Source organism: Nuphar pumila, chromosome 3, assembly GCF_984573655.1.
Source record: "Nuphar pumila chromosome 3, dmNupPumi1.hap1.1, whole genome shotgun sequence".
Taxonomy (NCBI): domain Eukaryota; kingdom Viridiplantae; phylum Streptophyta; class Magnoliopsida; order Nymphaeales; family Nymphaeaceae; genus Nuphar; species Nuphar pumila.
The window spans coordinates 137734410-137750303 of NC_143251.1; the positions used below are offsets into that span (position 1 = coordinate 137734410).

Consider the following 15894-nt stretch of genomic DNA (forward strand, 5'->3'; position numbering starts at 1 on the left):
ACCATGAAGGAAATCGAAAAGTGCAGATTGAGACAACTCGAAAAACTAGGATGCATTGTGAAAGGAGAGTTTCATTCCTATTGGACCCTTGTACATACGTCTTTATTTATCATACATCAACTGATTACAAGATAACGAAGAACACAGAGGATCGTGATCTGGTCCAGCTCTCATCCTAACGTCCTGCTTACCAAACCTAATGGATGAGATAGGATAAACCAAATGTGAGTCGTAATTTTACAGTTACATTACAAAGTTATCTTTCCTAATAAAAGTAAAGCATAAATTTTCATGCTTTGAATATCTGCATCATATGAGTTGTGAATTTTGAGAATTTGTGTTACAGTGATATGATATAATTATTAAAGTAATAATAATGTAAATCACATCTGTAGGCTCTGATTTATAAAAACTTTATAAAATATTATAAAAAGTGATTTTTACTTGATAGTTTTCGATCATCGTTGGTTGCTAATATTTAAGTGATTAATAAAATTGTTATCTTTTAAATGATGGTAGTCATGTGGTGAAAAAAAGCTTTGACTGTTATTCTTGGGTATTTTCCTAATGGTGGTGTTCATGTTTAATACAGTTCTTCGTTTTCATTACTTGTACAGGTGGATGGTGTTTAAAAATGAGAAATGCAAGTTTCAATTCCAAACTTTTCAAATTTCTACTCTTATCGTTTTCTAAAAATCATGCTAAGACAACACTTATTTCTTAAATTATTCTCGTAAAATTAAAATTACTGCCAACAATATCGCAATATTGGTAAACTTTATCACCAAAATAAATAAAAGCAATAGTACCAAATTTACACTTTTTTGTAAAAAAACTTGCAAAAAAATAACTCTAAAACTAAAAGTCTTCAACTGAAATATTATGACTCCATGTGAACATCCATCCCAGCGACTGTATTTACGTCGGTGGCACGATTCCAGAGAAAGAGGAAGAGCAATAGAGGGGCGGCCTAGCACCGTTCGAGCAACAATGATGAGAGAGAGAGAGAGAGAGGGGGGATCATCAGTGAACTAAGGGGTGAGAGAGAGAGATGCAAGCTGCTGACGACCTGAGGATAGAGAAAGAGAGAGACACTCGCCAACGATGATCTGAGGGGGCAAGAGAGATGCTTGTCGCTGATGACTTGAGGGGAGAGAGAGAGTGTGAAAGGAAGGTTTTTATCAAAAAGTCAAAGTGGATGTCATATCGAATAATGAGTGTCAGGTTTTGAAAATGAGGACAGTTATAACTATTCTTCACCGTGCAATCCAATCTCATCGAACAGACAGTTTTGATTGGTTCTCATAGTCTTCCGTTCCCACGCACACACACATATATATATATATATATAAAAAATAATGTGTGAAATATAATGTTTATGAATTTTTTATTCTTTTCTCTTGAATTTAACCATGAGAATGTAATATATATATATATATATATATATATATATATATATATATATATATATATATATATATATATATATGCTTGGTTTTATGAGAGCACACTCTTGAATTATTTGATTTTGATGTATAAATAAGATTTTTTTTAAGGCTTTAAAATCAATGATTCGTATTCTTCAAAAATATTCTAGCATTCAAAAATTATATTTTTTGATAAAAAAATATATGATCCAATGATTAATTCCTAAAAAATTTCATCATGCCAAGCACATCCACATAAGGGTGGGCAACTGCCCGGCAGCATGATGGGCCAAGCCGACCCGCCATGGGCCGAGTTTGAGCCATGATTTTAGGCTCTGGCTAATTAGGTATCGGGCCGAAACCCGACCCGTTATATGGGTTGGGCTTGAGATGGCCCGATGGGTATGAATTATTTATTAATTTTTTTAATAATATAAAATTTTTAAAAATTAATTATTATATAATAACTTGGATAACTATTATTATTTACCTAATTAGTTGTATGAAAACTTACTAATTGTTAATTATTATTATTTACCTAATTAATTATACTAATTAAGAATTAGTTGCATAGGAACTTACTATTCTCTCGTTAACCCATAATTTCAATCAAGCATTTATGCATTTTAAGATTGGGCCAGACCTGGCCCGCTTCACATTGGCCCGTTGGGCCAATGGATAAGGCCATGAACTTCTCTTCAAACCCGAGCTCATTAAGAACCGGGTCAGGCCATTGATCTGGCCGGCCCGATGCCCACCCCTACATCCACATGGTTGGATTTGCAAAAAAAAATGTTAAAATTGTTCATATTTTCAATTATCATATATATATATATATATATATATAGGGAGAGAGTAATGTTTTGGTTCTACCCACTTTCTCCTTGTGCCCTATCAAAATGGCATTTGTTTTTGTATTTTTTCGCACATCTAATACCATAGATGTGATTTATAGGTTTTGTTTAGTGGGAACCAACTTTTGGATCACCAGAATCTAACCTGCATTGATGCTTTTCTGATAAAAATATGATCAAAGAGACGATTCTCACTAAATTGAGAATCTTTAACACATCTAACAGTTCATATAAGTTCAGTTCTTTTATATATATATATAAGGCATAACAGGGGATACCCTTTGGTCGAACCAAATTTGCATGCTTGCCGGCCAAGTGTCACCAAAAAAACATATGTAACATATAGATTTTGAAGGTGGATCATTTAGTGGTAGAGCATCCCACTAAATGTTTTGTATGGATTAAAAAGATCAAATATATATATATATATATATATATATATATATATATATATAGAGAGAGAGAGAGAGAGAGAGAGAGAGAGAACCTTATGTTTTATTTTCCTAAAACTTTTTTGAACTAGCATGTCAAACTCGAGTCGTGTCCGAACTAACCCAAATCTTGTGACGTCCATTGCGACATGAACTTTTAGTTTCGTGCCACATTGAGTACCCGTATTTAAGAGACTCTTTGGAGGGTAGCAAGCTTACCAAATTATCCAGCAATAATTTATGAGATCACTGGTGTTAATAGCTGGCTATATGATGGTACAAAAATAAACAAAATTTGAATCAAGAAGTAGTTGGATTCATTATTGACTAGGAAACCATGTGGGGGTCCCAATTGTTTTGGGAATTCAAATTTCCATCCCTCTATGCGAGATCATTTGAATTATGATAGTGGGAGGTACAGCTTTCAATGGGTCAGGTCTGTGTCAGATACCCGACCCAAACTGGAATACCGGGTATAGGAAAGAAAATTGCTTACCCCAATGCATGGATGTGAATAGTTCGGCTTTGGGTCGGGTCGGATGTAGCCAATATCATATTCGACTTATCTGATGCTCGCTAAATGGGTTCCTTTTCAGATTCAGGTGGTGGTGAAAAGCTCATACAGATCTGCTTTTTTACATGTAAATGAAATTGGATATCCATCAAATTCATATATTTCTCGAATTGGGTAGCAAAAAATCAAAACCATATCAGCATCTGATTATAATAAGACATGGTTTTGTCCTGCCAAATTCAACTAAATGGAACAAAAAATTCAGTCAAATATCAGTTAAATAATCCGATCCATTGACACCCCCACCCCAATATTGCTCTGGCTCCAAACCCAGGCAGAGTAACAGTCGGTTTCCATAATTTTGCTTGAATAGTTGAATGGCTGATCACCCACCTGACCCCAAAGTATTAATTTCAAGAGTAAAATACATGCATTAATGAATAATATTGGCTACACTACATAGTACCATACTCTCTAGTTGAAACATATAAGTCTTTAATTTTTATTTTTATTTTGAAAGGCAAGCTCGAACCTGGGCCTTCAGCTTGACACAGGACCTCGCTTACCACAAGGGATACCACCTAGGTGGAAAGTGTGAGCTTAATTGATCAGTCTGAACCCCATGAATTCATTCAGCGTGGTCCATTTATTAAGAAATGCACTTTCCATTGAGTGGTTTCGACCTAAAAACATCATTCATAAAATTTGGATGGACTGTCGACAATTGAATTTGAAAACCTTTAAAAGATCTCTCAGTGTTGTCAGTATCGGTGCATATCGGCCTGAACCAGTCGATAAGTATCGTATCGCTAGAAAATCGATGTGATACGGACTTAAATCGGATACTTTTTTATAAATGTAAAAATATAGCTTAAATTAATTTTTTTAGTATTATTCTAATTAATGGCTTTAACATGTGTCGCGTTCTGATTGACACATAATATTTTTTAATTTTTTGTTGGCAGATTCAGAATTCACTTGAGAATCGGCATCGGCCCTGAATCGTTGGTCAAACGATACAGGTCCGATCCCGATACTGACATTGATGCAACTGACCATCTAAATAATTTATTTGACTAAGAGAACCATATCAATAATTAACATCCATGGGGCATTGATGTATAAAAAAGATTAAAAAAATGTGAAGAAGTCAGGAGCAGGTTGTTTCTACTAATAAGTACGGTACAGTTTAGGGTAGCTAATAAGTTTTCATACTTTAGATGCCCTTTAACTTAGGGCAAGAAAAGTGATACAAAATGGAAAAATTCGTACAGATTTTTGGACCCTTTCCAACAAGTGAGACTCACAAAGTGCACATTTTTGATAGAAAACATTCCTCCCTAAGAGAGGTGGAGGAATGTTTCCTACCAAGAGAAAATTTATTTTTACACTCCTAGACAGCCATCTCACGACCACAAGCACCACCATCACCCACCATCTCACCATTACCACCACCCACCACTATCACCACCACCCTCCTCCTCTCTCTCATTTTTTAACATTTTCTCACTCTATTTTTCTCATGCTGCACAAACAAGCGAAAAACTTCCTTTTGAAAAACTTCTCATATCAAAAACTCTCATGGGCAAAACTTTTTTTTTCTTAAGAGTTTTTCTCTCTTCCAAAGGTGCCCTTAGGTTGGTCATCCTTAGCATTCATTTTCTTGACTTGACATAACTGGTATTGGGTACCCAAACGTCATTGCTTGTTATTTGGGTGATTCATGTGAATTGGGGTGTAAACTATTTGGATTCAGGTCAGATGTAGCCAATAGCACATCCAACTAATCGCACTCGGACTTTGGTTCGAATTGAGATGAGAAAAAGCTAATACCTAATCCAAAAAAATGCATGGAATTGGATTCAGATATCCGTTGGATTGTCGTGAAATTCTTATACCCAATTGGATTCAGTTTTCTTAACCGAATCAGACTAATCTGATTCGGGTCAGATATCTGACATATCTAATCCGTTAACATACCTAAAGGTCAACCTTTAGGAGTTGGGATATTCAACTCATTAACAACCCTAGCAATAGGCACTTTTGATACAGGAAGCCAGTTTTTGTGCAAAAGAAAAGTCACCGTCAGATAGTCATTCCCTAGGGTCAGCCGCCTCATTTTCGTATGAAAATGTAGGTTTACCTTGTTTTCGTATGAAACCCACATCCTCGATGTCAGCCCTGTGGGCACCTTCCTCAAAGGGCACTCGTTTCAGTCCCCGTGGGAATGAGTCATCCTTTCATATGAAAATGGCTAAAACGAACGCTCCATAAACACAAAGAAATATGGGGCAGTGGGAGTTCTCGAGAAAATTTTGGATAAGAAATTAAAGAAAATTATGTTTCTTGCAAAAATCTTGGGAAAATGTCATCACCTATATAATTAAAAGCTTTAAGAAATACGTTAAACAATAAAACATATATAAGATATAAAATAACTTGATAAGAACTGTAATGTATTGGAAAGTGTTTTTATTCCTTTATAATAATATCATGAGTCGGCATTCTTGTGGTGAGCCAAGCCGACTTCGAGCTCATAATGAGCCGGAGTTAGATAAAATTATAAAATGAACAAATTGAATCGAGCTTGCGGTGTTGAAGCTTGGCTCATTCTTGTGGCCAGTCAAGCTGAGTTCCAGCTCATAATGAGCCCAAGTTAAACCAGCCGAGTTTGAGTTTGCCTGATTAGAGGGAAAATATATTGTTTTGGAGCCGGAAGAAATACAAACAACAACTACGCCTTCATCCCAAAACAATTGGGGTCGGCGATATGAACCAACAAAGAAAATCATTCTGGGTCTTCCACATGAATCATTCTCCTCCAATCATTTTTATCCAATGTCATGTCCTCGGTGAGGTTCAATGCATTCATATCCTTTCCTATCATCTCCATCCAAGTCTTCATAGGCCTACCCCGACCTCTTTTAACTAATATATTTTCTCATTTCTCCATCCTTCTAACTGGAGCATCATTAGGCCTTCGCCGAATATGTCCAAACCACCGTAAATGATTCTTTCTCATCTTATTTTTAATGGGTGCAACGTCTACCTTCTTACGTATCTCCTCTTTCCGAATCTTATCTTTTATTGTATTTCCACACATCCTACCGAAAGAAATAACACTACAAAAAAAAATCATTGCTTATGAGTTAGAAGTAATAAGATTTTACGGCTAAACCTATTTTTTGGAAACCAAATAATTCAATATACTATATGACGTAAAATATATCTAAAATATATTTTTTACCACTTAAACAAACTTGCACGAGTCAAGCCAAGCTGAGTACCTATTTTCATGTTCAGTTTGATGAGTCTATTTTTGGAGTTTGAAGGAACTCTTTAGTATATGAACGTGAGCTGAACCACGAGTTGCTCGGCTTGTTTTTGAGCCTTACGGGGCGGCTTTTGAAAATGGTTCAATGTGACAAACTTCATTGATCGAGTGAAGGTCTTTTCATGGCTAAACAGTTCGGATCTGGGTTGGAGAGGAATGAAAATCTACTCACTAGAAAACCTACCAAACATATTCACTAAGAAACATTTTATCAGATTTTCTGTGTTTTTTCGAGACTCTGACCTTGTAGATGTGTTCAGCATGATTGATTTACTAAAAAATGGCACTTGAATCATGCATCTTTGATGAAAAAAATGGTATTTGGAGCATAAAAAAATTATGAAAATTATAGGCCGCTGATTTTTGAAACCGGATAAAAACCTATTCAAGAGCATGCTCCAAGAACTGATTCTTATAAAAACAAGTGCAAAAAACACATGTACGATTAGAATTTCTAAAAAAATGCCTAAAATCAGATAAAATGTTTCTTAGCGGGTAGGTTTGATAGGTTTTCATTCTCCCTGGGTTGGATACCTAATAAATCTAACTGTTTAGTTGCATTTGTAAATATATCTGGATCCAAATACTTGAAGTTGGGGTTGTGGGTTTCCTATCTGAATACCTTTGGCAACCGAATCCATTCACAAAAACGCAAAAACAGTACCCGGTGAGGGCAAATAGTAGGACCCAGCTTGGCAAACGATTTTTAACATATCTGGTAATGTGCATTCGGATTGGATTTGGATCTGGTCGTTCAGATTATTTTTGGATTCGGATCAGTATTTTAATTTGATTCTAAAATTGATCCAAATCAAAATCCGATCCGATTGCATTTTTTACATGTAAATATCATAGTTTTTCTTCTATTTTTCTCGGATCCAGTATTATCACTTGCATTTCGGATTAGAATTCAACCTTACCGCTTAGGATCTTATTCATGTCTGGATCCAGATTTGAATCTACTGTTTGTATTTTGAATTCGGATCTGGAAGGATCCAGCCAGAATCTTACCCGTTTTCACCCCTAAAAATGAGACAAAGCCTGGAAAATAGAACATGGATCATCTGTCTTATATCTGGATCCAGAACTGACCGGATCATGTCTGGTCCTTTCATGGTTTGCAACCGAGATCATCGAGAAAACGGATCGGATCCGTGTCGGTAGAGACACGGTGTCATCTATCCCATGCGTTGGCAGAAGCTGCAGAAAACGAGGACCCTTGTATATTCCACGTTGCAATGCAACTTGATGCCACGTCATCCTTCTGTTGTCAGAAAAAAATGAGATTTCCCGCCTTCGCCGACTACCGATCTTACAATTGACCCTTTATTATCTATAATTTACAAATCATACCACTCGCTCCCGTTGGATGGTGAAAATCACTTGGGCATCGTTGTGGTGAGCGCGTAACCTTCGGGGGGCATATATTGTAATTATCTCACAAAACAACGTCCCTAGAACTAAGGGGCAGTTATGCAAATTTTAGTAGTATTTTGGACTTTATAAGATGCCCACAGCTACCTCCTGAACGAAAAGGTTAGGACGGTCTCTGTTCTCTCTGTCACCGGAAAAATTCATTCTGTTCTGTGTTTTTCCGGCGAGAATTGGAGCTGGTTTGCGGGTGTGATCGCCTGATCTGTTGCTGGAAAAGGTTAGCCTATTCCTTCGAATTCTTTAATCTATCGTCTTCATTTCTTGCTGTTTTTTTTCTTTCATCTATTTCTTGTTTGCTTTTTTTCTATTTCGTGTTTGTTATGGACTGGACTGGACTGTAGTCTTGCTTTTGGGAGAATGACGAATCATGTCTCCAGTCATGTTCTCATTTCTTGACAAGATAAATGCCATTTTAGTTGTTTAATGGAGGCCGTTTCTGCCGATTAAATGACGAATCGTGTCCCTAGTCACGTTCTTTATCTTGAGTGAAGATGATTGCCATTTCTTTGTGTAATGGCTGCTGTTTCTAACGATTAAATGGACGAATCGTGTCAATAGTATCTTCTTTATATCTACAGAAGATGAATGTCATTTCGTTGTTTAATGAAGGCTATTTCTGCGGATTTGTTGCTGTTCGAGGGCTAATCGAAGGCCCGATCTTTCTTTTTCTTTTTTTTCCGCATTCTTTTTAGGGGGAAATTTACGGTTTGTTCGTGATCTATTTTCGAAATCACCTAATCGCAATCGACGAAAAGAGAGAACTCTTCTTTGAGCTGGGCGTTTCTGGCCCTAAGAGATAAGAGCCTTGTAAAAGAAAAGAGGGGCGTGGTTCTGAATCTTCTGATCCTTCGGTTTACTATCGTCCCATTACAAGGGCATTTCCGTACTTACCTTGCTGTCCTTCCGATTCAATGAATCGGCGATATCTTAGCACGGGATCGTGAGGTTTTCCGGTTGATGTCGGAACTTCGTCATTTTGAAATTTCTACTGGTCTCCTCCAACTACGAGTCGTCGGGTGCTTGCCCTGGTCCTGAGGGTCCCCTGACTGTGGGAAATCTCGCGATATTTACGAAAATGTCACGATAGATTACCTAAAAGTTCTAAACAGTAATTTCTCGATATATTTTCAAAATATCTCGATACTTTTTATATGAATATACAAATCAAGTTTAAATGCAATATTTATGCTTTTTAAGGCTATTTATAAAAAAACGTGTGTTTTTTGTTTCTAAATATTTTTATTTCTTCATAAAAATCATTTTTTAAAATTTTTTCATTTGTTTATTATTGCTGATATTTTGCCAAAATGCGAGATTTTTCGAAATATTTATATTTCTCCCGACTTTTTGGTTGCGGAGCCGAATGACTGAATCTCGCATTTTTTTCTGCAAAATCTCGGCAATAAATAAATAAATATAAAAAAATGTACAAGAAAATATTAATAAAATTATTTAAAAATAAAAATACACAGTTTTTGTCACGATAAATAGCCGTTTAAAGCATAGATATCTGGTTTATAACGCGATATTTATGTTTGATATTTGTCACTATGGCTCTCAGGAAGTCATCACACTTCAGCTTGCGCAGGGATGATACCTATGAGATTTGAACCTAGACCGCTTGCCTAGCGGCCTGAGCCCCATCCCACTAGGCCAACCACTTACATATCGAATCTTTATTTAGTAGTTGATGCAAAGCAGACTCTAAAGAAAACTTCCCTCATCAACTCTAACCCCATTTGGGGGCTAATTTAGTTCATAACTCAAATATTGAACATAAAAACCTACACCACATTAAAGAAAAAAATGATAAAAAAAAGGACAGTTATTATCCTCAGCTTGGTAGGATATGGGTCGGGTCGGGCTTCCGACGATTTTTTTTGAAGTGTGGATCTGATCCTTAATTTGGATCAGATTAGAAGCTCAGAAGTTCCAGATCCGGCTAAGGTCGAATATATTGATTTCAAGTGGAAAAAGTTAAACGGGTCATGTTGGACCCGATTTGGACTCAGAACCGACCATATGGGCTTGTCCCATTCCATCCTGGAGCCGAATAGTTCTGATTATATTTGTTCGAGATCCCATCTAGATCCGGTTATATACACTATCCGGATCAGATTGTAAGGTTCGGATTCGGTTCGTACCCAGTCGGAACTTTAATCCGTTCCCACCTGTATCAGAAATTTGATAGGCTCTTTTCGCCAGTTTCTTGCAGCAGACTAGTAGTTCACCCAAAAGACCAAAATGCTCCTCTGTCTCTTTAATTACCTGTTTGCCCCTGTGCAATGCGGGTAGTCTACGTCAGGCACGCAGCGAGCTCGTTTCTTCTCCGTGTTTCTTCACGCGTGTTCTTGAGTTCTCCCTCACACTTAAACACGGTGAGCGGAAGTCAACACGATTTCTTGGTCAAAGGCCAGAAGAGTCTAGGTGAGATGAAGTCGACTCCCATTAGCCTCTCCATCTCTGCTTTTTTACATGGACCCTCTTGGTCTCTTCCCTTGAAAAAGCTCAAAAAAAAGCTATAATACCGTCATTTTCCCCTAGTTGGATGGAAAAGGACTTCTCTTTTGCAGGGACACCATTGGTCATATTAGGAAAAGTATAGGGGCGTATCGGCGATTCATGCGTCAAGATATTTTATATTCCATTTATTAATATCAATTAGCGTACGCATAACGGCCAGTCCTATCCTTTTCATGTTCACATGCCACTTCTACCATATTTACCAAAATCTCACTTCAAATTTCCGAAAATGACTGCTATTTCTGGTTGGGTGTTTTACCGTACTGTGAAACGTGTTGGCACATGGTCTATCCATCTCTTTAGAGGGGTACATCAGGCATAAGAAGAATATGGAAAATCATATCTTGAGCTAATTGTGGGTTTAGCGCAAAGGAAGAGAACCCCTTTCAGTCACATCTAGTTGTCCACTTGAAGATATAGAGGTTTTCCTTTTTTTTTTTTTAAATGGTGGCCCATCTGAACCGTTCAGCATACTTGCCCCGTTCTTCATTAATTGAATGGACTTCAATGACCCAAGTGCGTTAGCTGATTTTTTTTCCTTCCAATCTCTCTTATTTCTCCTTTCCTATCTCTTTCTCTCCATCTCTCTTGTTCCATCTTTCTCGTATCTCTTTCTTAATCGCTCGTTTGTTATTGGTGAAAGGAAGTAAGGAACTCCAAGGGGTCCTTCCAAATCGATTTGGATCGAACTGTCTTCGGGTAAAAACCCTCAAGAACCCGTTCCCCTCCTCTGTCCTCCTGCTCTTTCTAATTCTTGGTTCATCTTGCTAGCCACCGGCGTCCTGCTTCCTTTTGGGGATTTTGGCGAAATAACCAAGAACAAGGGTACTTGGGTCTTTTCCACGCTCGCAAGTTCGGGTTGCCACTTAAATCTGTGGAGCTGTTGCCACACACGATCGTCTTACTACGTGTCTGTGAATAGCTTTATGACCAAAATGCCCCCTTAGCGATGGGAGGCTGGACAAAATTCTCTGCGCTTTCTGCATGAAAATCAGGACCAAGCTTCCCTCTAGTCTCTTGAGAAGCGTAAAGCCCTCCTGACGGCATTCATTGTAGGAGTAAGGGATATTTTGGTCTTCTTCTTCAAGACTGGCATCGGTTACAGACTCGCAGCGAAGCTCTATCCCTAAATCTGAGCCGCCCGATTTGGGCTGTTGCTGTGCGTTATGAAGTGACGATGGTTGTGATTTCTGTTCGTTTCACCCAACTCTTGTGGTTGGGTTGTTTAGGCCTCTGGGCTCTTTGTTGGTGGTTAATTTTGCTGCTGCTAATTGTGGTTATCAGACGTTATTTTAAGTAGTGACCCTCTCTTTCTCTTCCTTGAACAGACGGAATAGAGCAGGCGTTCCCTTTTCCCCTCTCGTTTCTTGCGGCAAGCCGAGTTACTCCGGCAGGCGGAGCTCTGAAAAAATGAAGAAGACGGCGTCCATCCGATCTCACGCATGGTGGTGGGACAGCCACATCAGTCCCAAGAACTCCAAATGGCTCGCCGAGAATCTTGAAGGTCGGTCTCCCCCGTTTCTCTTCTTTCTTGAGACCAAAACTCTGCTTAACCGAGCCGACTATATGGTGGTTCGGTACCCCCAACCGTTTCACCTGGGGATGTGATCAGATCGGATTACCCAAACCTAACCATTGTTTTGCACCTATTGGGCCCAACCCGAAACGTGACCAAGTTCATAAACCTGACATATGAAGTTGCAGATAGTGAACTTGGACACGTTTCAATTGATTGCACACGTGCCACGTTCAAACCGTTTCTCTTTTCGATCGTTTTACGGGCTGTGGCACCTTGCACCAAAACCGGACCGAGTCCGGATTAACCGAATCGCATCGCTCCTTTGGTTTTTCAGAGATGGACAAGAGCGTGAAGCGGATGCTGAAGCTGATCGAGGAGGACGCCGACTCGTTCGCGAAGAAGGCCGAGATGTACTACGAGAAGCGCCCCGAGTTGGTCTCCCTCGTCGAGGACTTCTACCGCATGTACCGGTCCCTCGCCGAGCGATACGACCAGGTGACGGGCGAGCTGAGGAAGAGCGTGCCGCTGGAGCTGCGCTCCCAGGGCTCCTCTGACCTCGGATCGCCTCCACCCAGCCGGCCGAAGAAGCACCGCAGTCCCGACTCGAAGCATCGTGCTGCTGGCTTCGACGTCTTCCTCGGCTCTGGCAGCAGCACCACCGACCGGTCTCGGAAGAGCAGCGAAGATGACGATTCGTCCTCATCCGATTCTGGATCCGAGTCGGAGGGTTCAGAGGATTCGGTCCCGAAGCCGGGTTTGGCCACGCCGGTGAACGGGAGCCCCGTTAACCTGCGGAACATGGTTGCATTCCTGGAGTTGGAGCTCTCGGGCGTGAGCAAGAAGCTTAGCGCTTCATTGGAGGAGGTGAGGATGGCGAAGCTGGAGATCGAGCAGGTGCGATCTGAGATGGAGACAAGAAAATCGGAGTACGACGCCTCGGCGAAGAAGCTGGAGGTGGAGGCCGGGAGGCTGCGAGCGGAGCTCTCCGAAGCTCGCAGGGAGATCAGGGAACGGACGGCGGAGATCGATCTGCAGGCGGACAGAGTGGCCGAACTCCAGCGTCTCGTCGCCGGGAGAGATCGCACGATCTCGGATGCTGCCAGGCTGTTCGCATCGAAGAAATCTGAGATGGAGAGAGAGCTGTCCGATCTGTCGAGATCCCGTTTGGATCTGGAGGAGGAAAGTAAGCGGTTGATCTCCAAGGCTGAAGCTTTGGAATCGGAGATGGCAACTCTGAAGGCCGAGAGATCAGATCTGGAAAACCGGTACGAGACAGTGAAGGCCGAGAACTCGGCTCGGGAGAGTCGCCTGGAGGGCATGAAGCGCGAGTTGGACGAGGCGAAACAGAGGCACGACGGTCTCGTATCGGAAAAGCACGCTCTGGAAACCCGAGTCTTGGAGCTCTTGGCCTTGATGAACGTGAAACGGGACCGCGCCATTGTGGAAGCAGCCGGGAAGTTCTCGTCGGAGAAGTCTCGCATCGAGAAAGAGCTCGTCGATTTGTCGACATCCCAGGAGATCCTGCAAGCGGAGCTCGAACGATGGAGGTCGAAGGGGGAATCGCTGGAGTCGGAAATATCGCGAGTCAGAGCTGAGAAATCGGACCTAGAGAACCGGTTTGAGATGCTGAAGACCGAGTACTCGATTAAGGAGGCTCGCTTGGAGGGTATGAATCGGGAATTGGGTGATGCGAAAGCGATGTATGATAGTCTCAACTCTGAGAAGGATGCACTTGAAATCCGATTCCGTGAATTGACAGATTCTGCCCGGAAATCGTCATCGGAAAAATCCTTCCTGGAACGTGAATTATCCGAGTTGGCGATCTCGCATGCAAGTCTGGAGGAGCAGCTCGGAATATGGAGGCTCAAGGCCGAGTCGCTTGAATTGCACCTGTCGAAACTGAAAGCGGAGAAATTGGAATCTGATAACCGGGTCGAGACGGTACAGGCCGATAAATTGGTTGTGGATGGAAAGCTGGAGGAAGTGACTCAGGAACTGGACAACGCGAGGGTCGAACATGGCCGTCTCGTCTCGGATAAGGCAGTCTTGGAAACCCGGATCAAGGCTTTGGAGGAGGCGATGCTGAAATCTTCGACGGTGATTGAGCGGATCAATTTAGAACTCCGACAGGTGTCGCAGACTCGGTCAGACCTGGAAGCCGAGCTGCAGCGGTGGATCTCAAAGGCCGAGTCGTTGGAATCGGATCTGGCGGGACTGAGGGCTGAGAAATCAGATATAGAGAACCGGTACGAGACGGTGAGGGCAGAGGACTAGGAGAAAGGGATGCGGTTGGAGGCAGCGCACCGGGAATTGGACGGTTGGAAGCTCAATTTCGACATGCTGGTGGCCGAAAAGGACACAATGGATGCTCGGATTGCGGATCTGGTGGCAAAGTCCGAGTCCAGTGAGATCCAGATCCGGGAGATGAATAAGCACCAGGGCGAACTGCATGCAGAGCTCGCCCACCTGGTCGCCCTATCTGCGGCAGACGGGAAGAAGATCCGGGAGGCCGAGGCGAGGGCCGCAAAGCTAGAGGAGGAGATCAAAGGGCTGGAAGCTGTGGTCTCGGAGGCAGCGGAGGCGAAACGAGAGGTGATCCGGCAGCTGAGCTTCTCTCTGGACCACCTGAAGGGCAGTTACAACGAGCTCCGGCGGTCGCTGCATCACAACAGGAGGAATACCGTGCTGGCCTCGTAGAGGTTTTTCCCTGCCTTGACTGGTGGGTTTCAAGTTTCTGTTCTTTAAAGTTCTCTGTTTGGGGAATTGAGTGTTTGGGAATTTGGTGGGTCCGAAATGCTTGACCGTTCTTGGGTACGGTAGTAGAACTCTTTGTTGCTGCCTTGTTCAGGGTTGCTATGTGTACACATTCCATTTAAAGATATCTGCAGCTCACTGATTATGAACTGCGTTAGCTCGTTCTTCTGAGATCGTTGTTTTAGGCTAAAAATGCCTCAAATCCACGGATCTCTCTAATCCATTCATTGCTCGGATAGAGATCCTGAGATTCTGATTCAATGCTCGGATAGAGATCCTGAGATTCTGATCCATTTGCATCTTTAGTACCGAAGAACAGTGGAATAATGTTTGTTTTAGGGATCTCAGATGCGAGGGTTTGGGAACCAAATAGCGTGAATGTTGGATACCTTAAGCGTCGTGTCTATGGATCTCTTGGGTAATTGAAAGTAAAGTTGTCATTATCGGTTTCTAATAAAAGTCAAATCGATTCAGAGAATAGGCCGATTCAGATTCTCGGGCTGAATTGGTTACTTTTACTTTTTAATTTGAAAAAAACACTGGAAAACTTTAAAAATATTGAAAGATTCAAATAAGGGCCAATTCAACCCCGATTCAGTCAGAATCTGCCGGATTCAAGGCGAATTGGGGTTGAATCGGCTGATTCGATGTGTATCATCGGCCAATTTGCATAGATACTAACGGCATTCATTGAAACACTCTTAGGGTGCGTTTGTGTGTCATAGAAAGTGGGTTGTTTTTTTCAGGAACTCATTGATGGGCGTGCTTTTCATGAGGTCTACAGTGACAACACAAACAGTGGAATCCACTGTTTATGCGGAAAACCCTTGATGGGTGTGCCAAAATACACCCCATGATGTGCGTTTTCCGTAGAGTGGGGGGGGGGATCCGATTCTATTTTCTCACCCAATGTTTATAGTACGCCCTTCCGTGCAAAGCAGGTTATATGCCCCCCCACCCCACCCGCCAACATGCAGGTGCGTTTTTGGGGGTTTGAATGAGCACCACGTATGTAAGCACGTTGGGGCTTGTATTCTCGTGTGTGTTGGCATCAGTTAGCATCGGAGTCCGGTGCGATTGCAAAGACTTAAGTACCCTTTCTTG

At 41.4% G+C, this 15894-nt stretch overlaps 2 protein-coding genes across 8 annotated transcripts; both read left to right on the forward strand.

Moving 5' to 3' along the window:
• The first annotated feature begins 8090 nt into the window (after positions 1–8090).
• Positions 8091–14939, forward strand: LOC149844019 (uncharacterized). Of its 7 annotated transcripts, none has more exons than XM_090000247.1 (3): positions 8091–8211; positions 11846–12021; positions 12371–14939. In XM_090000247.1, the coding sequence occupies exons 2-3, from the start codon at positions 11928–11930 to the stop codon at positions 14308–14310; spliced, it is 2034 nt and encodes a 677-aa protein (XP_089856373.1). In that variant the 5' UTR covers positions 8091–8211; positions 11846–11927; the 3' UTR covers positions 14311–14939. The 7 variants fall into 7 exon arrangements, with proteins under 7 accessions (XP_089856373.1, XP_089856377.1, XP_089856378.1 ...); XM_090000251.1 differs by lacking the exon at positions 8091–8211 and adding an exon at positions 10976–11697; XM_090000252.1 differs by lacking the exon at positions 8091–8211 and adding an exon at positions 10976–11676.
• On the forward strand, positions 14320–14939 carry LOC149844020 (myosin heavy chain, striated protein). The gene has a single exon (XM_090000256.1). The coding sequence runs from the start codon at positions 14320–14322 to the stop codon at positions 14731–14733; it is 414 nt and encodes a 137-aa protein (XP_089856382.1). The 3' UTR covers positions 14734–14939.
• Positions 14940–15894: the final 955 nt, after the last annotated feature.

Coding starts and splice junctions, on each gene's coding strand:
- LOC149844019 (XM_090000247.1), top strand. CDS start 11,928: ATGAAGAAGACGGCGTCCATCCGATCTCACGCATGGTGGTGGGACAGC. Junction 12,022..12,370: donor GCTCGCCGAGAATCTTGAAG/GTCGGTCTCCCC, acceptor TTGGTTTTTCAG/AGATGGACAAGAGCGTGAAG.
- LOC149844020 (XM_090000256.1), top strand. CDS start 14,320: ATGCGGTTGGAGGCAGCGCACCGGGAATTGGACGGTTGGAAGCTCAAT.